Source organism: Ptiloglossa arizonensis, chromosome 9 (assembly GCF_051014685.1).
Source record: "Ptiloglossa arizonensis isolate GNS036 chromosome 9, iyPtiAriz1_principal, whole genome shotgun sequence".
Classification (NCBI taxonomy): Eukaryota; Metazoa; Arthropoda; class Insecta; order Hymenoptera; family Colletidae; genus Ptiloglossa; species Ptiloglossa arizonensis.
In genome coordinates, this window is record NC_135056.1 from 7,721,410 (window position 1) to 7,747,517 (window position 26,108).

The window sequence follows — 26,108 nt, forward strand, 5'->3', positions numbered from 1 at the left end:
GAGTTAGTCGTCAGAATTTTGAAAACGATTATTTAATCGTTTCCAAGGATTTCGTATTATACGAACTAACGACTGATAGTATTGTTATGAGGAAAATGCTATTTATGGATTAAAAAAACGAATTTCTCTCGGAAGCATTCTTTGTAGTTTCATACAGTACATTTTCATGTAATTTTTGTGTAAAATTTTCATGTAAAATTTGCACATTTGTGCAAATCTTGTGCACTATATTTATTACCTAGTGACTTTTTTAATAGTTTCAATTTTACAATAGCCAAGTTTGGACGATGTCAGTTGTCATATTTAACCATACGTTACGCAGTACACGGAATTTCCGGTAAGATGATTGCTACTACCTAATAACGTACATTACATACTTGACACTACGTTGTAAAACACGAATGGAGTGACATCCATTGACATTTCAATACTAATTAGTTCGTTAAAAACAAAGATACAAAAAAAAAAGACATATTATAGTCTGAGACCTCCGTTATTATTTGTTTACATTTCGGTATTACGTGTTGGAAATGTTTACAAATTTCTGAATAATTCGAATACAACCAATACCTGTACGAATTTCGATGCTTTCCTCCGTTACATCCTCGTAATATACAATCTTTGTATAATAAATTAAAGCTATTGCAAAAATGAGTCTGGTATTAAATAGCTGTAATAAAAATGAGCTCTTGCACTTCCTCAATCCTCTCGTTGTATTTTAAAATTAAAAACACAAGTTCCCTAGATTTGAAATATTTTCTACTGAAAGACCTTACAAACGAACGGAAGAACGCTTCTGGGTTTACACTTGACACCCTTTGAAGCTCAATCGACTCCTTTCGCTATAATAAAACCGAGGTTTGGTGGCGAGACTTCCAAGAAACAATACTACAAGAAGCTGCGAATAACGGTCCTGAGAAAAATCGGGTTTTTCTTTCATAAATTGCTCCATCGCGATAGCAACGTATCAGTCATTAATGTATACGATACAAATTCTTGATTAACACATACATACATTTTTAACTGAAAGAGTACAGTAGAACGAGAGAACGTCTCATGTTGGAAAATTCGAATTTTTGGAATTGTTCTAGGCGAATGTTTTCAAATTTCTTTATAATTTCGGTTACCGAAAATATCACGCGAAAGTATTAAAAGAATCGTTCGAATCTCGATTCGAGAACACTCGATCGAGTATTAAAAGAATTTTTCACAGATTGGAATTTCAATGCTGGGAGACTTGTAACGCGTGCATCTCTATTTCCATTCCACCGCTAGCTTTACGGCACTAAATTAACAAAATTGATGGCGTTACCTAACACTCGATAAATCCGAGTAATCCATAGTACCGATTCCGGCGAGGAGCTATGCAATTACACCGTGGCCGACCGATTACATTGCTGTACAACGCACAGATACAAACTGCAATTTTAACGTCGCCGATGGAATGCCATTCTGCAAAATCCGGATACCGAATAATCGTAAATAACGACTGTACGATGAAACTCGTAAATAGCGAAGATTCCGATACGGTTTCGCGACAAGGCAAGACAATACATAGTGTCTCTTCCTCGTTTTGGATACATTATGCGACTCGACTCCCAAAGAAGCGAGTAACAAATTGCAAATTATTCGAACGGAAGAGAATTTCCAATTTGGGTAAAAAATGACGGAATCTTTCTTATTTTATTTCTCGTATTTGCATTTCTTAACCACTAATGCGAATTGCAAAACGAATCAAATTACAGCAATGAAGTCTCTTCCTCGTTTTGGATACGTTATGCGACTTGACTCCCAAAGAAGCGAGTAACAAATTGCAAATTATTCGAACGGAAGCGAAAGGTCTCGAGAATTTCCAATTTGGGTAAAAAATGACGGAATCTTTCTTATTTTATTTCTCATATTTGCATTTCTTAACCACTAATGCGAATTGCAAGACGAATAAAATTACAGCAATGAAATACGATAAATGTCTCTTTTATAAATATTTCGATTTGGATTCCTTTGGGTGAAATATGCAACAATTTTTAATGGTATTCACTCGGGGCATTTATCAATCTTGTGACGGTATTCTTTTTCTGGAAAATTTATTTCTTAATATTTGATCATTATTTTGGTGATTATTTACACGTTATGATATTTAAAATCATTTGGAAAGTAAAGGTACATTATTTTTGGGTAGAGTATTTTTGGGGAGGTTAAAATTGATTAGGTTTGTATTTAATAGTTAAATAGACATTTTGCTTTATTTCTTGTTAATTAATAAATTTTAACTAGTAGACTCTCGTTAATTGGTAGATTAGGCCAATAAAGAGTACCGGATCTAGGCAAAGGCAAACCGAGGCAGTTGCTTCAGAGAGTCGATTAAAATGCTCGAAGTTCGATAAATCTTAAAAATGATTACTTTTGTTTATTGTACGTCAATTATCTCCTCCACGGTCAATAATTTTAATATTGTACTTTTTTTCTTTGCTAAGCTGTGAGAGGTGCTAATAATATTTTCTGCTCAAGGTCGTAAATGAATTTTTACACGAAGAATGTAACATTTACATTTAAAAAATGAAAGACGACATTCAAATATGAAAAACGTCTCCAGCTACAGACACAATATACACAATACTCCACTGGAAACTACGAAGCTATTCAAGGAGAACATGTTAGGCGTCTCATTTCGTACAAAGTGTGAACATAAATTGTCACTAAAACTGTGTTTTCGAGCACCGTTAATTGTTTTCGAAAACTAAAATTCGTTAATATTCAAAACATTCCATTCTCGTAACAGAAATCTGGAAATAACATTCTTTTTCCAAATAGTCAACCTTTCCAAAGTAAAAATTACACAAAATAATACAACTGCTCGAAGATATCCACGGCTGGAAAAATATTTAAGAATAAACATTTAATCGATAGTCGCACTCGAAGTGTCGAATTCGATGACCGGAAAAAAAATACAAAAATTATTTTTCTGTTGCTCTATTATTCTAATCACTGTTTCGACTTTCCAAAGAAAGGGTTAAATGAATTTTGGAGAACGATATTGCGTATGCGAAGATCCGATACGAAGATTTTTGGCACGATCACGCAATGAATACCGTTCGAGGAAAACGACTGGTGAGTCACTTAGGGTAATCATTACACGAGTTCAAACTTTCCGAGGTTATCCTGCCTCGTCAGAATTTCGTCCTGGTTGGAGAAAGTTCCCCGTGGTTTCGCCCAGCGTGGTCATAAATTTTCGAGAGAGCTAGAACTCTATTCCGGCAGAGAAACAGGTGCGAGAACGCGTCGTGTCCAGCGGGAGGTTGGCTCGTTCAAATCGGCGCGCGATTTTAATCAACTTTGGTCATAGTCGTGCTTTCTGGCCGTATCACACAGACGGGGAACATTTTTCTCCGGATAACAGTTTCGAGCAACGAATAAAAATTAAAGAACTTTTTATTAAAAAGTTTCTTTTTCTTTTTTTTTTTTTAATAAAAAATGGAGAACTTCTCGTTAAAAAGTTTTTTTTTAATGAAAAATGACGAACCTTTTGCTAAAAGTTTCTTTTAAATAATAAAGAAGTTTTTATCCGTTACGCGACCGACAAAAATTCATAATTCGAAATGCGTCGATTTTACGTTTAAATGGACTTTTGGGCTAAAAATAGATCGACGAATATCGTTGTAATTATTCAAATTCACGAATACATGGTAATGTTTCGATGCAATTATATGTACATATATGATAATAACGACTTGTGGCGCGTGAGAAATATTTTACATATGCAAAGAAAATAATGCAAGGCATTAATTCAGTAAACTGATACAGAGTTATCGGAGATGGGCAAAAAAAAAAATTAATATTCCGCAATAATAAAAAATGAAAAATTGTTACTGCTCGATGGAGTAATCATCGTGAATGTTGAATTTATTCTTCTTTTGCTGGAATAAAAATTCTATCCATCTTCAAGAACCAGTTAGACGTACAAGTGACACCAAGGGTTCAATGTGTCAAACAGCTACGAGTGTTTCGAATGAAATATTTCGTAATAATTAAAAATGAAAAATTGTAACTGCTCGATGGAGTAATCATCGCGAATAAATGACTATTGAATTTATTCTTCTTTTGTTCGAATAAAAATTCTATCCATCTTCAAGAGCCAGTTAGACGTACAAGTGACACCAAAGGTTCAATGTGTCAAACAGCTACGAGTGTTTCGAATGAAATATTTTATAATGATCAAAAATAAAAAATTATAACTGCTCGATGGAGTAATTACGAATAAATGACTATTGAATTTATTCTTCTTTTGTTGGAATAAAAATTCTATCCATCTTCAAGAGCCAGTTAGACGTACAAGTGACACCAAAGGTTCAATGTGTCAAACAGCTACGAGTGTTTCGAATGAAATATTTTATAATGATCAAAAATAAAAAATTATAACTGCTCGATGGAGTAATTACGAATAAATGACTATTGAATTTATTCTTCTTTTGTTGGAATAAAAATTCTATCCATCTTCAAGAGCCAGTTAGACGTACAAGTGACACCAAAGGTTCAATGTGTCAAACAGCTACGAGTGTTTCGAAACACTGTCCTTTGCCGACACAGTACTTTGGCCATTGGTGGCTCGAGCCTAGTTGAACGTGTTAAAAGCTGGCCAAACAATGACGTCGGACGGTTTACGGACTGAAAACGAGAAACAGGAAGATTACTTCCTGGCGGTCGGTTCGTTCTACGGCCGAGGTCGCATGTAGCGCAGGTAGATCGGTCTTTGTTGATATCTATCCGGTGGATCAGGTTAATGCAACTGTAAAATATACCGATCGGCCATGTTTTCGTTTCTGGAGCAGTCACGACGCAACTATATTCGTTGCGGTAATTAAATTCACGGTGATCGTCGAACGACGCGAATCTCTACTTTTGTTAAACGATCGATGACAATTCTATGCCGATCGACCGCTGAATTGATCCGATCGAGGTTTCAATTTTCACGACCCATTCATAGTGCTCTCGTCAAACAATTTTATTCTGCTCGGTTTAATTTCAATCCTGAAATCATCTTATTGATTGCACGACTCATATGGATTATTTAATTCAAGCATTTAAATTAAATAATCGAAATACGATTTTGGCAATTTTAGATGGTTTTGAGGAAGATATTTATTTATTTATGGAAACGTATGGGATTCCTTGTAAAAATCATAGTTTTCATAGAAATGATTTCTTTTTACGATTACATTTGTTTGATACAAATTGAAATACGTTCACCATCGGTAGTTATAGTGTTAATAACCAGAAAAAATATATATACATATAAAGAAACTTGTAACTTGCAATCTTTAAATATACTCATTGATCTTCAATAAAATATTTCACTTCTTAAATACCATACAACCTTTTTAATCTTGTCAATTATTTATTGAATAATTTAAAAAGTACGTGAGAATTTTGCTAGATCATAATATGTTAACAATATAATTTCTCAATAAAAGATTCAATAATTTGCATAAAATGTGCCCTCAAGAAAACTACCGATAATGATTGTACTTCTATTTATCTCAGATCATATAGGCATCTTTGAAATTAGATGGAGAAAAGTCAAATTAATTTACGAGTACTATTATTTGTCTATTTCAATAATTGTACACGAATATTATAGGCAAAGATACCGTTAATAATTAAATAATTTTAAAAAGAAGTTGTGAAGTAGACTCCTTTAGTAGTTCTAGTGTTAATATACTGCAATCTATCGGTAGTTTTAGTATTAATATATTGGAATCTATCGGTAGTTTCAGTGTTTATATACTGGAATCTATCGGTAGTTTTAGTATTAATATACTGGAATCTATCGGTAGTTTTTAGTGTTAATATACTGGAATCGTTAAATCTAGTGTTAATATACTGGAAACTATCCGCAGTTCTAAAACTACCGTGTTACTATACTAGAATTTATCGGTAGTTCTAGTGTTAATATACTGGAAACTATCGATAAGTTTTAATATTAATATACTGGAATCTATCGAAAGTTTCAGTGTTTATATACTGGAATCTATCGGTAGTTTTAGTATTAATATACTGGAATCTATCGGTAGTTCTAGTGTTAACATACTGGAATCTATCGATAGTTTCAGTGTTAATGTATTGGAATCTATCAACAGTTCTAAAACTACCGTGTTACTATACTAGAATCTATCGGTAGTTCTAGTATTAATATACTGGAATCTATCGGTAGTTTTAGCGTTAATATACTGGAATCTATCGGTAGTTCTAGTGTTAATATACTAGAATCTATCGGTAGTTCTAAAACTACCGTGTTACTATACTAGAATCTATCGGTAGTTCTAGTATTAATATACTGGAATCTATCGGTAGTTTTAGTGTTAATATACTGGAATCTATCAGTATTTTTATCGTTAATATCCTGGAATCTATCGATAGTTTTAGTATTAATCGTTTCTAAAAGTGACCGCAGAATGATCAATTACCGCTCCGAGTCGAAACCGCGTCGAACGAGTGCCGCGTAAATCGAAAGACTTGGCTCATCGATTCCGCTGTACTTTACGTATAAAACAGTCCTAATAGCCTCCATCGTGTCTTTCGCCACCCAACGTTTTGGCAGAAAAACAGCCCCGAAAAGGAGCGTGCTGCTTTCGCCTAACGACCGCACCAACCAGCGAGAGCGTACTACTTCCAGGCAATAGCAAAGCGAGTCGCGGCGCTAAAAGAGAATAATAGAACAACCGAGAAAAACGAACGTCGCCTGAAAATACACTGGCACTTTGAGGATTGACTCATGCAATAATTTATATTGCGCGCTCGTGTTCAACTCTCTCTCTCTTTCTCTCTCTGTCCGTCTCCAACTCCTCTTTTTCACTATCTCTCTCTCCTTCTCTCTTTCTCGAGTGTTTCTCTCTGTATGCACCGACTATATTTAAGTGCACCGTGCCACGCTTATGAGACAGAACGTTCCTCGTGGGTTACTGTCCTCTCCTCCGACTCCCCTTCGACGAAGTAAACGCCTTTACGCCATTTATATACCGTGCACAGAGGCGTCATATGCGCGAGGACCATGCACGTGCACTTCGTCCCGCATGAATGTACGCGAACACGTCTGGGCCCGGCACACGGTGGGCTAGAAATTTTTTTTCCTCCTCTTTCACTTCTTCTCGTTCTTGTTCTTCCTCTCATTACGGCGAAGGGCGGAAAAGCGGATACTTATTGTTGCACGATCGCGGCGCAATTAGATACTAATTGCTAGACGGGTTTAATTAAGCAAACCGCGATACCCCGTGTCCGATACCGATGTTTCGCGTTTAACGTGTAATTGGGGAGGGGATCCTCGCGTCTCTAACGAGTTATTTTACGGAGCTATGGGAATAAACAGATATAAATCGTTCGTGATTTCTCGATCGATCGAGGAGATGCTCGAGTTCGTTCGCCATTTCGAACCTGATGGCGACGTACGTGTGCATGATCTATTAAAGTGATTATGCGTTGGTGTGTGTGTGTATGTGTGTGTACACTTGCTGGATAGTTCGGAGAAACGGGCCTTCTTTCCCGAATACGCAAACCGAGTTTATCTATCGTTTCGAGTATAAATTATAATCGTGTTTGGATGGAGATATTTCATCGTTAAGAGTCCCTAACGATCTCGTTTCGTGAACAATTTCCAAGTGGAAATTTGTTACTCGGATAACAATCGAAGGCATGTCACTTGTCTACGAAAATACTTCTCTTTCCAATATTTACGATACACAAGGTTTCTTTTATTCTTCGACGAAACAATTATGTATTTTTGTAAAAATTGAAGTACGTTTCAAAGTTTCAAGCGATAGTTCTAATATATTTTACACCGTGTAATTACACTTCATCTAAGACTGTTACAAAAAGAATGATTAATTAACGAAACTCTTGGCTAAAATCAGAAAAAGTTCAGAAATTGTCATTTTTCGACTCACCAGGAAAGATACGATCGAGGAAGAAATATATCTGTAGTTGTTAAACTGACAGAGGATGTTACGAATAATTGCACAAAGAATTTTTTGACAAATTTTCATTCTTTGCGGTTATACGCGATACTTTAATAATCGATAAAATCTTACAATACTTTTATCGAGAAAATCAAGTTGAAATGCACTCTTCTCGTTCGTACGTTTACTTAAATTTAATTCGAGTTCGTCGTGGTATATTTTGAAAGTCATTGATGATCGCTAGGCGTCGGGCAAGCATACGAGTATTTGCAGAAATGCACGAGGTTCAGTTTCATCGTTTTTGGGAAGGCAAAGATGTTTCCGGAAACACGAAATAAAATTCCCTCGTTTCTCTGCACGCGCTCGTTCCTAAGAAGCGACTTCACACGAAGTTTATTTCTGACACGAGACACACCAGCTATGTTTCCGAATAGAAAGAGACTCCACATGATCGGTGGGCCGAGTGCTCTATCTCCGATCAATTGAGAGCTCGTAATTAAATTATCTGCGTTTAAGTACCAATTAAGTTCCTCTCAACATAATTTAAACTTACAAGTACTGTAATTAATTACAAAATATATTTTCTTCGTGTAGCGGCATTAATGTAGCGTTCAATAATGCGCGGACTTTCGAAAAAAATAAATAAAATATAGAGAACAACATTTTTTTGCACACGGTTTCGTTTGTTGGATAATCAATTCTGTGAATACACATTTTTAGCGCATCAACGTTCGGGTTAGTATTACTCGATGAAAAGTAACCTAACGTTTAATTTCATTTACTTAAACGAGTCGAGAAATGTGAAATTATCCACAACGAGATGTGGATTTGTAACGTTTTAATCGCTTGAATAATTCTGCCCATTAATTATAAAATATTTTCTGTATACTGTGTACAAACGCGACAGACGTACGTAAATTACACTGAACCGATATTAATTCGATACACGTGTTACCTTTGCATTTTCCAAATTATTTGTCGAGGAAACGAGAGCTGGTGAAGAAAAATTTTATTTATAAGTACAACTTTGCGGAAGAATATTACGACAATGATCGAAAAATATCTTTCTATGATATGTGTATTTGTAATAATAATATTTATAATTAAATATCTGAATTATTTTCCAAAATGAACGAACCTTGCCCCAAATTTAAACACAGTCACTTGCGAAGAGATCGTAACCAAAGTACTATAAAACGAACGAATGCGTTTGAAACGTTAGCCTGGATAGAGAATCGTTATGGGTTACTGTTACAAAAACCGAAATTTGAAGCTTCGAAAATTCACTACAATTCGAAATTCGATACCCCAAAGGGAAGCAAAATAAAATACAGCGTACCGACGTTTGAAAAGGCTGGAATAAAAGTACCGGGCGAGAGCGACCACTGAAAGTTGTCTGGATATATATATAAAAAAAAAGAGAGATTGTTCTTACGAATAATCGAGATTCCACAGTTTTATTTTGTAGTACGTATTCCGTTCTCTGACGCGAAATAAAATAAAATACAACGTATCGTCTTCTAAGAATACTATAACTAAAATACCATGACGAGAACAATGCATTTAGAATTTCCAGTTAGCCTCGATATAGGGACCAGAGACTCATTGCTACCGATCGAAACTAAAGAGAAGTTCGAAACTAAATTTTTCAATAATAATTTAGATAGTTTATCGTATCAGATATCGATTGAAAATTTTCAGAACTCCAATCTCTGCGATTATAAATTTTAGAGTGTAATCTTTATAAACGAGAATACATTTCGTTTTTCAAAATTGATGTCTCGTTTTAAATTGCTGGACCAAGCTGGATCTAAAAATCTAAAATATTTCACGTAATAAATAGACCTGGGCAAATTTTATTTGAAATAAAACTGGAAACTAGGTATTTAAAATGAAACGAAAGATATTTCGCTATTCTTTATATAACGAATAAATATATTTCGAACCGTCTGAAAATTATTCGATGTATTGTAAATAGAATGTTTTTTTTCTCGAAGTATATCAAATTTTCATTTTATTTTTGGTTATTGAATATATTTGTAACATTTGTACGAGAACCTGTTGAATATGTTGGATATTTGTAATTTAAATAATTCGTTATCGCATCGTGCATTTGCAATTATAAATATGAAATTAACCGTGCACAATGTTTACGATAGGAAATTATTCCAAAATGATTGCAGTATTGTAAGCATAGTTTAACTATTATTAAACATTTCGATACGTCTCTCGAGTGTCCTCTTCGGTATACAATTATGGTTCGTAAATTATATTTGTTCATATTACAATTTCTCATAAACACTATTACTTTATTTTCAATGAACTATAATTGCATGTCAGAGGGGACTTAAAATACAAATTGAAACGTTTAACAAAAATTAAACTATTCTCGTATCGTCACAATCCTTTTGGATCAAAATTATAAATATACCGAACGATGTGCATGTAAAATATCGATAAAATGTATTCATTGTACCAACAACTTCTTTTTTCTTAGAATCATCATTTCATCGGTTTGATGACTCCAAAAGATTCGTAATTTCATTTATTGAAAGATTTCGCGACACGTCGATTATTTTCAAAAATAGTTTCTCGTCTCATGATTTTAAGTATATAATTATTCTTTCCAAAGTTACTTCGTAAATTCATATAACGTCGATAAAATATAGTAATTTCAGACTAACATATTATACTCACTTCGATGAAATTTGTTCATCCGATCATAAGTGCGCTGGCGTCATCACCAATCAACTTGCGCATCCAACCGCACTCTGCCAATCGGAAGTGCACCTACGCATTTGCGGTAATTCGAACGAGTTTTTTTTTTCGAAACCAGTATACCGCACACAGATCATGAAGAGTGCTAAACGATATTCACGGTACGAGAGAAATTCATCCTTTCGTTCGTAAAATACAATTTTATGATAATAATGTCACTTAGTTTACAAGATCCTGCCTAATAACGAAATAACCATTTTCGAAAATTCAATTCGCTAAATTCGAATTCCATCAAAATTCCAAAGGTATTCCATTCAAGTCCCAAATATACAACGTATCTCGTTCTAATTTATTAATTACAAACGACTCACGTGCAAATATTCTAACTTACTTGGATAAATTACTCGCAGAAACGGGACAAATAACCCAACAAAAGAACAATAAAACCAACCGTTACACCGATTTATTTACGACCCTTGTTCGAACGAATGGAAAATTTCTCTTCGCTCGTAAAACATTTGATTCCATTATACGTGTTTCAATTCTTGTTCCACGAATAACGGCTCTTCGTCTTCTATTCCCTGTCCCAATTCCTGGTTACCAGAACGCGGTGACTCATCGACCGTAGATTAAAATTAATAAATTTACTAACTCCCCCCTGGGAATGTAAAATCGTCCAGGGTCCACGATCGAGCCAAAGAGCACCACGAGAAACGTTCGCCGCGCATAAATTCAAGAATCCAGATTACCCCGAGACGCGATGGGGTCCAGGTTGGTGAATAAAATGGAAAGAAAAATACAAAAAAAAGAAACACCGCCCAACAAATTCTCCCGCCATTGTGCAACGACAACAACAACAACCCTGTTGCAATCTCGCGATCATTTTCTTATCCGTGGTGCCGCGTTTCCGCATCGCGGAGCACCTCGAAGAGGGAAACGCTTTCTTCCGCGGGTTGTTGCATTTTTCCAACGCGCACTCGATCGCCAGGTTTTACGCCCTATCGTTTTATTGGATGCACGTGCACGCACGTAAAATGCACGCGCTCGTACGTGGAAACGGCACGTTTATAAAGGGCTTTCCTGGTACACAGGCGTGGACCCTGGGGTCTGCCGCGAACATTACGACCCTCGATATTTGCTATCGGCTGCTGTTGTGCAGCTTCGACCGAACCGGTTAAATATTTGATCGGTACACTTTTTTCACTGGCACGGAATTGAGATAGTAGGCCGGGGCTTGAAAATGCACCGAGTTTGTATTTACAAGCGGTTCCCCGGTTTGATCTTTTCGGGCAAAATGATACACTTCAGGTTTTCAGGGATAATTTCACGTTTTTAACACCGATGGTGAACGTATTCCTTTTTTTTCTCTGTCAAATTGCACGTTTATCAGAGCATGCTGTCATCAGTGCGATAACATTGTAACTTTTCGATAAAAGATTCAGTAATTTTCTACAAAATGTGTAATATTTCGTTGCAAAAGCTTGCAATAATATCGTTTTCAAAATATTCGTTTATTCTTTGGAATAATGCGTGATTTTAAGGATTGATGACTTTAATGTGTCAACACTGGACAATGAACGTATGTTTCTATTTGTCTCGGATCACATAGGTGAATCTAACCCCCACATCTTGGGGGTTAGGTGGGGAAAGGGCAAATTAATTAACGAGTTAATAATTAAGTAATATAATATGTGTAATGTAGTAAGATGTATAATAAGATTCATATTTTTTCGACCAGTATCACCAGTTCGGTGACACCCTGTATATTCGATAATGTCGCCCCGTGCTCAAAGTAACGCGCGTTACAACATTGTATTCGTGGGTTTGCGTAGCGAATTATCTTCTCGTGACGTGTAATTATTGTAACGCAATATCTTTATAAATAACCACGGAAAGAAGAAAATAAAATTCCGGGTTTCTCCCATGCTATTATTGGTAAGATGGGCCGCTTAGGAATTCACAGCGACGAAATACCTCCAAATCTGGACATACTTGTAATTTTCGCTCCGAATTAAATAATGCTCGTTTGCACGCATGGATGATAGTTTACTAGAGAAATATAAGAAAACAATTATCCCAAAGAATATCTACGATATTATTTCGTAGAAAATAACGCCACGGAGATTATTTTATAGGAAGTGAAACTTTATCAATTTTCGAGTAAATTCAAAGGAAAAACCTCTTAATAACTGCAAAGGCTATAACGTTTAAATATATACTTTTACAGACCAAAAATTAATTAACGATTAAAAGATGAGAATGATCATACTACATTCCTTTACTATCCTTTTTCTATTAAACCAGAAAACATCTCTTGCAGTTAATCTACCCTGTAGAATAGATACAAAAGTATATTGTCAACATTTTGATACATTCTCTAATTCTTCTTTCCGAGACATTAATTTTAAATGAATAAAGCGGCAATTCTCAAAAACGATGCCAAACGTCTCATGTAGGAAGCATTTTACGTTTCCACGAAACATTTACATAAACACGCAGTGCTGCACGTTACACAAGACGCTATTGTTATTAGGCTCTATTGATACAATGATCGCACAATCTTCGAGCGATTTCCTTTCTGCAGAAAATCCGCTGTATCATCGGCACGGAAAATTACCAGAAGTTACGAAATTTCTGCTTTCTCTTCGAAGCTCGTCTGTATTAACATAATGGCCGGCTATCTATTCGATTCGACGCGGATGCAAATATTTGTACTCGTTTGGCTCCTTTTCCGGTTTCGACACCGAGCTACGTCGTCGGAGGACTTCGACTTCCTGCCACGTCCCGGGTGTATTTTTAAAAGTGAATCTTTTCGGCCCCGAGGCGCGAGAAATCCCGGTGTCTTGATTATTTCAGGAATACGCGCGGAGTGCTCGAAGCTGACGAGTGAAAACGAAACATTCGAATTCACCGTTCTAAAACAAGTCGAAAAGTCCTTTACCGTATTGCAACACGATCCTTCGTTCTCGAACTACGAGCAATTAAAGGTTCGGGTTTCGAATCGCGACGCGCGCTGTTTAACACTAAACGTACCGGCATTTTTCTATACCTAATCTTACCATAGGGGGTCATTTGACCCGTTATGAAATAAACGTAGATTTTTCGTAAAAAATTCTTTATTTATTAAAGGAAATAATTTGCAACATCGTTTCTGATTTCGTACGAAATGAAACACATATTTTTATCGTTAGAAACAAAACAATCGACCAATTACATTTTTTACACAGGATGGGTTTCTCCTTCGTACATTTCCCGCGAACAAATTTTTTACAAATTATGCAAGTTTGTGTTGTTTTATCGCCCGCGCCCAATCTTATTTGACATTTTTTCCTGGATTGAGAATTATTATTGGAGCTGCTTGATACTCCTTCTCGTTGATTTTCCTTTTCTTCTTCGCAAAATTCGAGGAACTCTGTAACAAGCTTGTCTGCTAATTGTAACAGGAAAGATTGCCTCGATAGCTCCAATCCAGTTGTTTCCTGATAGAGTATCCACGAATTGATTCCAGCCAGATAGAAAATATTGAAAAATACCTGTACAGGCCATCTATTGCACTTCGATTTTACGCTATACTTTCGCGCCATTTGGTCAGCTATATCGACGCCAAATTTGCTTTTATTATAGTAACTGATCGTCTCGGGTGTCTTCTTTCCATTGTTCTTGATTTTTACGGTTTTATGTTTGGTACTCAATATCACTACCTTCTTTCTTGGTTTTGATTTATAAATCGTTAGCGTACAGTCGTTCGATTTGTACGTCATTGTTGAAAGAAATTTCGAATTATCTTTCGTTGTTTTTGCAAGTGCGGGCAATTCCCTCCTGTTCGCACGCATTGTTCCCATTAACGTTGTCCTTTTCGCCAATAATTTTCCAGCCAAAGATGAAGTCGTAAAAAAATGGTCGGTTGTAATATTTCGTCCACAGTTGGTGAAAGGTTCGACTAATTTCATCGCGACAAATTCGCTGAGCGGTATTGACGTCAGTCTGGTTTCATCGCGTCCTAAGTATGAATTTAGAACTAAGGTTCCAGTTGGAAAATTGCTAAAAAATACGTAAACTTCGTACGGGGTCAAATGACCCCCCGTGGTACGTAAGGTAGGTAGAGAATTTTTGTCGCTAAAAAATAAGCTACGAGAAAAACGAAAAGTGGGAAATTGAATAATCGGATGATATAAGAATTTACAGAAAGTCAAATGACCGACAGAAATAACAATAAATGTACGAATTTAAAGTAAATTTTCAAAAGGGGTCATTTGACCCCGCTTGGTACGTTTAGTGTTAAATGTCACGCTGCGCGATTATTTCTCGAGAGGAAATGAGCACTGTCTTGAAAAATATTTCTCTGTTTATTCGTCATATCGTCTGCGACTATATCGTGACTCGAGACTAACTTGAGTGCAATTGGTGAACAAAATTCATTTTTGTACAATTTTACATATTCTGAACGATTATTAGCGCGACGTTCTTTCGGAAACATAATTCTTTGAATAGGCTCTTCTAATGTATTCAAAAAAGAGTTTGATTAGTTGAGAAATATGTTTATTCGTCAATATCGTCTGCGACTATATCGTGACTCGAGACTAACTTGAGTGCAATTGGTGAACAAAATTTATTTTTGTAATAGATTCTTCAATAAGTTTTGTCGTTCGATTTTATTTTTCTAAAGATGGTAAGATGGTTTGATAAACATGTGTGTGTATTTACAGTTGTTCAAATTTGAAGTATCATAGTATTTTTTTACAATGGAACGAACGACGAAACTTATTGAACAACCTAGTATAATTTCATATAGTTTGAACGATTAGCAACGTTCTTTCGTAAACATAATTCTTCGAGTATTCTTTTCTAACGTAATAAAAAAAAGTTTGATTAGTTGAGGAATATTTCCCGTATTTATTTGTCTATATCGTCTATGACTCGTATATTGAGATTAATACTAAAATTTGAATGCAATTGGTGAACAAAATTCATTTTTACACAATTTCATATAGTTTGAACGATTATTAGCGCAACGTTCTTTCGGAAACATAATTCTTCTAGTACTCTCTCCTAACGTATTCAAAAGAAAGTGTGATTAGTTGAGAAATATTTCCCGTATTTATGTGTCTATGTCGTCTATGACCCGTATGTCGAGATTAGTACTGAAACTTGAGTGCAATTGGTGAACAAAATTCATTTTTGTACAATTTCATATAGTTCGAACGATTATTAGCGCGACGTTCTTTCGGAAACATAATTCTTCTAGTACTCTCTCCTAACGTATGCAAAAAAAAAGTTTGATTAGTTGAGAAATATCACTGAAAGGAATTTATGTTTGAACCGATTTCCCGGAGAGATTCCAACAGCATTTGCGTAACACAGCGTTTCTCAAAGCGTACTGGAGATCTCCATTCAGGGATTCCGCGAGGATAAAAGTATTTCCATAATTTATAGAATTATCATTCCCGGTTGGAGCGGATGTTCGATGTCGTTGGACCGATACTTATCGAAGGTAGTGTACAGAATGGTATACTTTAGCTTAAACGTAATGTTTCGAGTATTCTTAAAAATCATTTTGGTTCAATTGTTAAAAAATATTTCACAAATTTTTGCAAGACTTTATCAGAACGAGACGTAATTCAAATAAAATGATAAAATTGCTAATCGACGAAGGTGAACTAGTAAAGAAATTTGTCGTTGGGTTAGATATTTCCTAAGAAAGAACTCTTACTCTTGGTAGAAATAAATACTTGTTTTTTGTAGTGGCAGCAACATTACTAACATTGCTGCTACTCTTACTGCTATTACTACGACTGATAAAATTATTATTAATATTATTATTGTATATTTTAATAATTATATGTTTCTCTCGAGCTTTGATTTTTGTTCGTGAGATAAGATACTTTAATAAAAATGATGTTATTAAAAATAAAACTATACAAATCTTCCCTTCCCTTACGCCTTTCAAAATTTCACAGATTCTTAGAATTGTAATGTCACTTTGGAAAAATTTTGAGAATTAAATTTTCACGATTTTGATTCAGTTTTTTTATATAATCTCTAATGTAACTAACGAGTTATATTACTTGAGAAAGTGATCGAAGAAAAAGAAAAGAAAGATGTAAGTGAAAAAACACTAGAAATAACTCTAAATTTAAAATTTGTATTATTGGGTTGTTTGGAAAGTCATTTCGTTTTCAAAATGGAGAATATATAATTTAATAAAATGTTCATACACTCTAAAAAAATCGTGTTTTATTTCCATCAAAAAAGAAACAAAATGGCTTTCCGAATAACTTAATATTTATTAACGTAAATGTACATTTTGCATATGTGAATGACAAATGCATTTGTGTAAGTAGTAATTGGGCAATAAGAGAATACACAAAGATTAGTGTTAACGCATTTTAAGGATATTTTCAAGATAAAGTTTCGTCGCTATTTCGCTTTGTAAAGGTTTATGACTAGGTCAAGGGCTGAATGAATGGATCCTTGACGTAAACCATGCACATCCTCGTATGCAAGTGCTGAACGATGGCTGACAATATGCAGTCGCGTAATTATCAAGTGTCAGATGATATTGTTTGGAATACTTGTTCAGGTACATCGCAACGTTTGAGAGAAATACAATTTCGAAGTCTACTCGTGCTGTAAACGCTGTATTTCTATAAAATGGTAATTCTGCATTTGGAAAATTTTAAGGTTCAATTTCGTATATTTAGAGAATTGGAATTTTAATATCGCGAACATCGATGAATAGAAGAATCCAAATGAACAAAATCTCCGTGAAAGTTTGCGTTAAGTTTCAAAATTGTAACAATGTGTAACATTGTTTCTGAGGACCGAAAGGATTTGAGAACCGTTGCCGTAACGCATAATGTGAATCTCCAGCGTTGAATCTCGGTTACCACCATTAGACTTTATCAGCCGGAATTACGTGTTCGAATCTCGGATTAAAATTGATGAATCACTGCCCGTTATGGCTGCAACGTTATCTAGGAAGCGTTACTGCCTCAATTTCTTTCGAGATACAGATACACGAATTGAATGTCCAAGTGGTCGCTTCGAGAGAATCTATCTTCTGTTTCTTAATACACTTTCTCATTGCCGATAAATCGATTTAAATGCTCCTCCAATCTAGAGGCATGCTTCTGTTCTACGCACAAGTTAACGAACTTAACCTAAATTTGTTAATTAACGTGACGTAGAGTAAAGGAATGTTATATTTTGTATTTCACAGTTCGTCTTTTGTCACGTCGATGCAACCAATTGAAATTAATACCGAAGAGAATTTTCGTGCAATAAACAATTATGTACAGATTGATAAGATTGATATTAACCGGAGTGGAGTTCTACGAAGTTCGTTAAATTTCTGGGGAAGTAATAATTGAAACGCTCCTATCGTGAAGAATCATGACGTTTAGGAATAATATCAGAATTATTTCATTATTCTAGGAATAATATCAGAATTATTTCATTATTCTAGGAACAATATCAGAATTATTTCTACAATCTCTCAGGAAGAATGTAAAGGTTAATGTCGCGAATGTTTGGCAACAGATATTGTGTACGGTAAATTTGTACTGTATATAGTTTTGAAAATTGTTACTGTAATTTATGATTCAATTGCGACGTAAGAAGATTGAGAATCTTCCAAAGTGTGAGCTTAGAAAGATTAACAACTACTGTTCTAAATTGTTGAATTTCTCTTTCTGTCGACTATTATGTTACATAACTGTGGTAAAGAAAATATTAGATTCTATCTAAACAAAAATATTGGCTATTTAAACATTTTGAGAACCATGATTTTTAGAAGAAAATTTGTTCTGATGTATTATTTTTGCCACAGAAGAAATATATTTTTTTTTATTACACACTTTTTTGTATTACTTGTTAAGTCTGTATTGATAATATTATATTTATTAAGATCTAAAATGCTTCCTTGTCTCATTTAAAAACTCAAAAATCACCGTAGTAGTGCGTGATATTTATTCGTTGTTACGTAACACGTATTACCAAAAATTGTTGGTACGATTCTTATAAAAATTATGGAATAACTCGATCGGTTCAATTCTGCTGGAATGTACTAATTTTGTTTCATTAAGTACTTGTAGAGTACTAACTATGTAGTCAGGTTTTATTTACATAGCGTTTCATCCCCTATACTGAAGAGCTGAAGAATTTAAATTTAGTCACCATTTTTGTAAGTGTTCAAAATTTCGTATCGCATAAACTAACGATCAATACGTTACTATAATCAAAAAGCAATTTATGGATGAAAAAAAAATGATTTCTTTGAGAAGCATTCTTTATTACTTCTTGGAGTACTGTCTCTTGAAAATCTCGTCCTAAACTTCAATTTTATGGCGAGGAGTGAGGTTCAAGAAGTGTCAAGTGTTGATTTCAAAGCGTTCTTTCGTTCGACTATACGTTCCAAGCTCTTTGAGCAAAAAATATTTCGAACGTCGGGACTTATGTTCTTGACTTTATAATACAATGAGAAGATTGAGCAAAAACAAAAATATCTAATCTCGGTTATTACAATAGCTTTAATTATAGAAAAACCATATATTATGAGAGTGCTAGGGTCGATAAAGTCCCAAGAAAAGCACCAAGATTAACCTTAAACACATTGAAGTGTTTTTACCGTACCTTCAAAGTCTCTCGGGTCAAAAATGACCCCGATCGAAACTTGCGTTTTTAACATTTTAACAACACCGAGAAAATTACCAAAATACAGGAGCACCTAGTCCCATCTATTGAGAAACGTAACAGTTTTAAAATTATAAAAAAAAGTAAACGTAACAGCTTTAAAATTATAAAAAAAGGTAAACGTAACAGCTTTAAAATGATAAAAAAAAGTAAACGTAACGGCTTTAAAATTATAAAAGAAAGTAAACGTAACGGCTTTAAAATGATAAAAAAAAGTAAACGTAACAGTTTTAAAATTATAAAAAATAATATGAGAATATTATGAGCGGAAAACAGACCCGTGGAACGCACTACGATTGAGAATGACTTCGAGTTTGAGTTTCTCGTATCGAAGCACCGAAGAGTACCGTAGATTTTCGCCTATTATCCTTTCGATCGAAGATCACCAACTATAAATGTCATCTCCTCCCCGGTAGACCACCATCAAAGGGGTACATGACTCGGAATAACTAGCCCTCTCATCGTTATCCGAGTCACAGACCGATGGATACCCAGCCAAGCCCTTCAGACTTCAGTCTCCAACCAGTTGTAAGAATGTTTTCTCTGGATCATCTTCGTCACTGTAGTCTAATACAATTCCATAGGGAATAGAACCCGGCGTTAACGGAGACAGTGATTACTTCCTACGATGACTAATATTCGGTGAAAGTTTTCGACTCGTCGCTTCGAATACTATATTTTCCACATGGACGAGTCATTAGACGAACTACCGTACAACTTCGTGTTCGTATCACCTAATTTATCGCGACCAAGTTCGATCGTTTGCGTTCTTTTTTTTTTTTTTTTTTCTAAATATTCTCTTCATTATTTGTGTCTACTCAAAGAAAAAACATTTACAAATATTTATACGATGGTCAACAACGTTTGACTTCCGTTTCTTTAAACGACAAGTACTACAATAACTTGATGATATAATAGATTACTCGATAAGTTTTGTCGTTCGATAAGAAATGGAACTATCAGGTTCGTCGTTTTATTTTTCTAAAGATAGTACTACTATTTGATAAACATGTGTAAAGTTTCATGTAGATCTGTCAAGATTGTGTCTCAAGTGTCATAGTATTTTTTTACAATGGAGAAAACGACAAAACTTATTGAACAAGCTAGTACATACGAGAGTTATATTTTTAATAAGTCCTTCGAGTGTTTTCGTTTTAATCTTGTAACTGTGTCGTCTAAGCAGTTTCTCGTTTGTAGGTTTGCGTGGATGTCTATCTTGGATGGATGTGTACATTCTAGCTTTGTGCTTCTTCGTTAAACAAATCATTTCACAGATGGAACGTTCGGTGATTCACCTATGTCGTCGTTTTGATCTACCAGGAAGGATTTATTTTTGCACGGAGGATTTTTGTTCGTAAACCTTCCATTTTTTGAATATATAATTTTGCTACCATTCCCTACACCTGGATTCCACAAATCCAAATTGGTTTTATTACACATTTCTAAAGTAGAAGTATGTTATTCTTACCAAGTTTGCTTTTTCGAGACACTAAACAGTCAATAGATTTGTTTCGTATCTCAATGCTTTTAATTTTCTGTTTTATATGTTGATTCAATATTAATTTCTTATCTAAACGTCATCCCAGATATTTCACCGAGGTCGTTAAAGGCATTTTGCTGTTATTTAATTTAAAGTTAGTTGTTCTGATTTATATATTTGTTCAATGTTAATTTCTTATCTAAACGTAATCCTAGATATTTAATCGAGGTCGTTAAAGGTATTGTGCTCTTATTTAATTTAAAGTTAGTTGTTCTGATTTATATATTTGTTCAATGTTAATTTCTTATCTAAACGTAATCCCAGATATTTCACCGAGGTCGTTAAAGGTATTCCTCTGTTATTTAATTTAAGGTTAGTTCTGATTTATATATTTGTTCAATGTTAATTTCTTATCTAAACGTAATCCCAGATATTTCGCCGAGGTCGCTAAAGGTATTCTTCTGTTATTTAATTTAAAGTTAGTTGTTCTGATTTATATATTTGTCCAATGTTAATTTCTTATCTAAACGTAATCCCAGATATTTCACCCAGGTCACTGAAGGTATTCTTCTGTTATTTAATTTAAAGTTAGTCGGTGGTTTTTTCGTAAGGCGAAGATGATGTGGGCACATTTGGTAATGTTAATCGTATGCGTGCAACTACACTCGACAATCGTACTTTGTACTTACCTTCTGGTAGAGGATGCAGGGTCACCGCCGTTGATAAACGTCCGCTTCCCATGGAAACGAGATGCGGCGCTTCCGTTTGTACACGCAACGCTCGTCCAGCCTCGCGCACCTCAAGACCGGCGGTCGCCATGCCTATGCAAAAGAGAAGGAAAAGAAGACGGGGAAGAAAAAAAAAATAGAAGAAAAGAACAGAAGTAAAGCGGGTTGAAATTAATTATACGGATCGCGTCGGGGTCCTCGTAACGTTATAATTTACTTCACAAAAGAGAACCGTCCGCTGTATTAATTTCGTGTACCACGGAGACAGGTGTTCCCCTCTGACTTTAAATACACGTTGCTCGTTGACGATCGAAATTAATTCGTGGTTCCGTGCGCAGATGTTGATACGCGATTAAATTGATTTTATACGTTGAAACCGAGGGGTACCAGTTTCGCGTGGTTCGCGCGTTGCTTACTGTCTAATTAATCAATCTCGGCTTTCGGTTCCGAGTTTACGTGAAAAATTCACACGCGGGAGCGGGAGAATCAAAAGCGTGAAAATTTCATTGAACATCGATCGATCGATCGAATTGTGTCGCGCGTTGGGGAAATTTATTTTATCTTCTGGGCGAGGAATTCATTTCGTAAGTATTAAACATTCAACCCTTATTTGAATTTCAATCGTTCTTTTTTTCCAGGGTATTGTCACTTTTATATTTGCACGAAGAATTTAATCTAATCTGAAATTTAATCATGATAAAAATAATTTAAAAGAGAGCACATAGTGTGTAATAAGAAGATCGATTGAATCGAGCTTCAATCAATAGTAACCGATCGAGTGATTCATCATCGAGAAACTTATTCTGTTTTCGCATTAACGATATGTATACATATTGAGAATTGTTACTTAGGTGAAAATTCACTGGAGACGCCGGCTGGCAGATTGTTGCAAAATAATACATTGAAGTTGTGATTGTCGTTCGTGCGTTGCAATTTCGAACGGAAAGATCGCTTTTATCTTAACGATATTACAATGATTACGAGGCTCGATTCCAGTTTGCGCGTACGCTGCATTTACCGTAACGTTGATACGCGCGTGAAAAATATCGGAACTTGGGCCTTTTAATTAGAACGCCGCGATTGAAACGACGCCATTATGCAAACAAGTTTACACGGCTAAATTTTATATAATTATTGCGACCCGCGTGTTTTATACCGGGGGAAGAAAATTCGCACGCGCAAATCGTGTTGCCCAATGCAGTTCGGGGAATGCAATCTGCATTCGACAATCGCGATTGGTATTCATTTCACGGGTCGCAATTATGTTTAAAAGTGCCACGAGAATAATATTATTTGTAACAGATGACGAATGGGATTTCAGATCCCGAAGATCATAAATCGGGCTTGTACAGAGTGATCCGAAGTAAGGAACCATGAATTATTCCATTCGAATAAATAACTACTTTTCATTAGACGGTATTCGAAAAATTGTTGAAAAATTTCCAAGTACGTATAATTAAAATGCACATCGAGTTCAGAAATTTAGTGTCTTGAAGTTCAGTGAAACGTTAAGATGAGATAATTACCATGGTTATTTTTGAGTATTTTTAATTTGTAAGTTTGTCAACTTTTATCGAATATTTTACTTTGATACGAGTTAATTTTTTCGGGGAAAAATAAACAGATTTTAAGTATCTGTATTGTAATCTAATTACAAAAATAGTTTTTCTCTTACACTGTTATGGCAAAATATATTATATTATAACAGCTTTACCATCACATATATTTCCACTGCAAGTTTCTATAATAATTCATTCTAAATATATTTGTATTTATATAAGCTGAACATATAAACTTACACGAGTATCTCTACCAGGAAACTTTTCATCGAAAAAACATCGCCAATATTCCCTTAAAAATATAATAAAAAATTTAAAGAGACACTCACGCGAAACAATATTATACGTTTCGTTATATCTTCAGGATAGTATTACAGATGGATTGGTGAAGTTTTCCCAATGAAAACGAGTCCAAACACGACCCCATTCGGACTACTTTTCATTAGACGGTATTCGAAAAATTTTTGAAAAATTTCCAATTACGTATAATTGAAAGTGATCCAAATGTGGTCGTGTTTGGACTCATTCTCATCGGGAAAACCTCACCGATTCACTGACACTGCTTCCATGGAAATATAGGAACAAGTATAAAAAATGTTCATTCTCATTAAAAAAAATAAAATTCCATTTTGTACACTGTCACATTTTTCTCGTACCATATTATCGCGTGCTTTCGAAATTTCCGATTTAAACGTTCCGTTCGTATTGCTTTTGACAATATTCGTGAAATCGTGCGAGGTGAAAAATGAAGAGTTCGAGTAATCGTTTCGATGAATGAAGGTAGAGGGATGAGATCGATTCGGTGGCGTGGGGAGAGAAAAATAAGTGACGAAGAAGGGAAGCAAGAACGAGAAGAAACCGGTCGGTCTCTCCTCGGATGGCTGGGATTCTTTTTCTCTTCTTTTCTTTCTTCTTCCTTCCCTCGTGATCTTCGTCCCGGAGTCACGGGTCGTGATAAATTAGCGGGCATGCACCGCGCGCGGAGGAGGCGCAACGTGTGGTAGGAACGTGAGAAAAGGATCCTTCATTTTTAATATGATCCTGATGCCGGTATAATTTGTACGTCCTTACGTCAGGCGGATGCCCCGACGTTGTTCATTTTTCTTCCCATAGCGACTTTTATAAACGAAAAAATACGAAATCAATTTATTATACGTATGTGTATATGTATATATATATATATATTTTTTTTTACGTGGACGTTTAAAGTCGCATCAACTGGTTATGGTTATTAGCGAATTTATTACGCCGTTTTGCACGAAATCTTCGAAATGAAAAAAAAGGAGGTCAAGAAATAAATATTCCTTGGTCGTTGAGCGTAGATATTTGTAAAAAGTGTATTTTTTGTTTTGTATGTTTTCAGGCAAACATTCTTCGCCTGTGTTTCGAACAATATTAATTTGAACTAAAATTAAAAACTTGCAAGACCGTATTACGCGTATAAATAACGAGTGAAGTAAATAAAAAAATTGTAATGAAAAAGTCCGACGATTAATCGTTTCTCAGATATTGTTATTCTTGTTATTTTTAAACACGAGACTAATTCAGTACAACGATACATAAAATATACAGAAAAATATGAAAAAATAAGAAGGAAAAAGTTAATTAACGATTGGTATTATCGGGCAACTTTTTACCGAGCGTTACTGTATAACGATAAAGAATTACACGGACGGTAAACATTTGCAATTGAATAATTCTTATAAACGGGTGTCATTTTTTATCGAATACTTGTACATGGAAATACGCGACGTTGCGAGTGAAAATAATTTTCAGGCAAAAATACGAGACTTATACTTAAGCTGAGATTAAGGGAGACAAGTTGCTGGGTAAAACGATGCCCATCTTTGGTGGACGGCGATTATGATTAGCGAAATTTGTTTCCACGCAAAGCTCTTGGGTTTTTGCGTCAGCGAAGCTCACCGAATTAATCGGGATTTAAATTACCGGCCGATGAAATCCGAGAAGACGTAATTCAACCAGCTTGTGCCTGTCCTACATGACCATATAACAAACTGACGAGTCTCGTCGATTTCTCGATACGTGACGTCTTTAGGAAGGCGAGCCTTGAATTTACAGACAAACGCTGACGTTTCAGAAATCGTAACTAGAAACTTATTTGCAGACATCGAAAAGAAAAGAACTGGTAACCTTTATTTTTCGATAATTCCGTTCAGACTTGTACTCTTGTACGAACTTTTCGAGAACTGTTCTTGTTGAGCAGATGTTTGACAATCTTTATTTAGAAAAAGTTTTATGAAATAAAACTTCAAATTTATGGTACATTGAACGTAATGGTTTACTTCGATAATACAATATCGTACTACACACAATGTGATAATATATTATTATATTTATTTAAAATAGAAATACGAAATGATAAAATGGTAATAGTGATTACGTTTAAGCGATTAAGAACTTTTCTGTTATCGACGAAGAAAATATCTATTCCTGTTTCACAAGAACTTTTATTTTTATTTTTCACGAATCTTATTCGAAGTAGAACTTTTATTTATTTATCCAGATCGGAACTTATAAACTGAGAACTTTTGTTATGTAAGTTTCATTTCAATTTTTTCAGTGAAACATATTAAAAGAATTCTGTAACTCTTTCGATCCCTGTTAATTTACGACGAGGTAAAAAGCAATAAATACACGCAATAGTTGAAATATTTCAAATTTGTAAATTTAATTTGCAATTCTGTTGCAACTTTTGCAACAGAAATGGTAGCTTCTTAATTTCTTTCCCTTCTTAATCTGAGTTATGATGCAAAAAATATACATTATCTATGTCAATATACTATTTATAGATAGTATTTGTATGTACAAAATAAAATACACGATAACGTGCAGAAAACAAGCATCGACGTTAAATTAATAAGAAACAAATGTAAAATATTACACTCCACAAGTTTTATTATTTCTAGTCGTACCTATTAATCACATTCCTGTTAGTCATTTTCAATTAGTTTCAAAGCTAATCTTC

General features: G+C 34.8%; 1 protein-coding gene across 3 annotated transcripts in view; it reads right to left on the reverse strand.

Annotated features, from left to right (window-relative positions):
- LOC143151465 (uncharacterized) overlaps positions 1–26,108 on the reverse strand; it is a 143,436-nt gene that overhangs the window by 58,879 nt on the left and 58,449 nt on the right. For 2 of the 3 annotated variants that reach the window (XM_076320589.1, XM_076320587.1), the window contains one exon: positions 21,525–21,656. The exons of the other annotated variant lie outside the window; for it this stretch is intronic. In XM_076320589.1, the coding sequence (XP_076176704.1) occupies positions 21,525–21,654 (130 nt within the window). In that variant the 5' untranslated portion in view covers positions 21,655–21,656. The remainder of the gene's footprint in view (positions 1–21,524; positions 21,657–26,108) is intronic. 3 annotated transcript variants of the gene reach the window in all.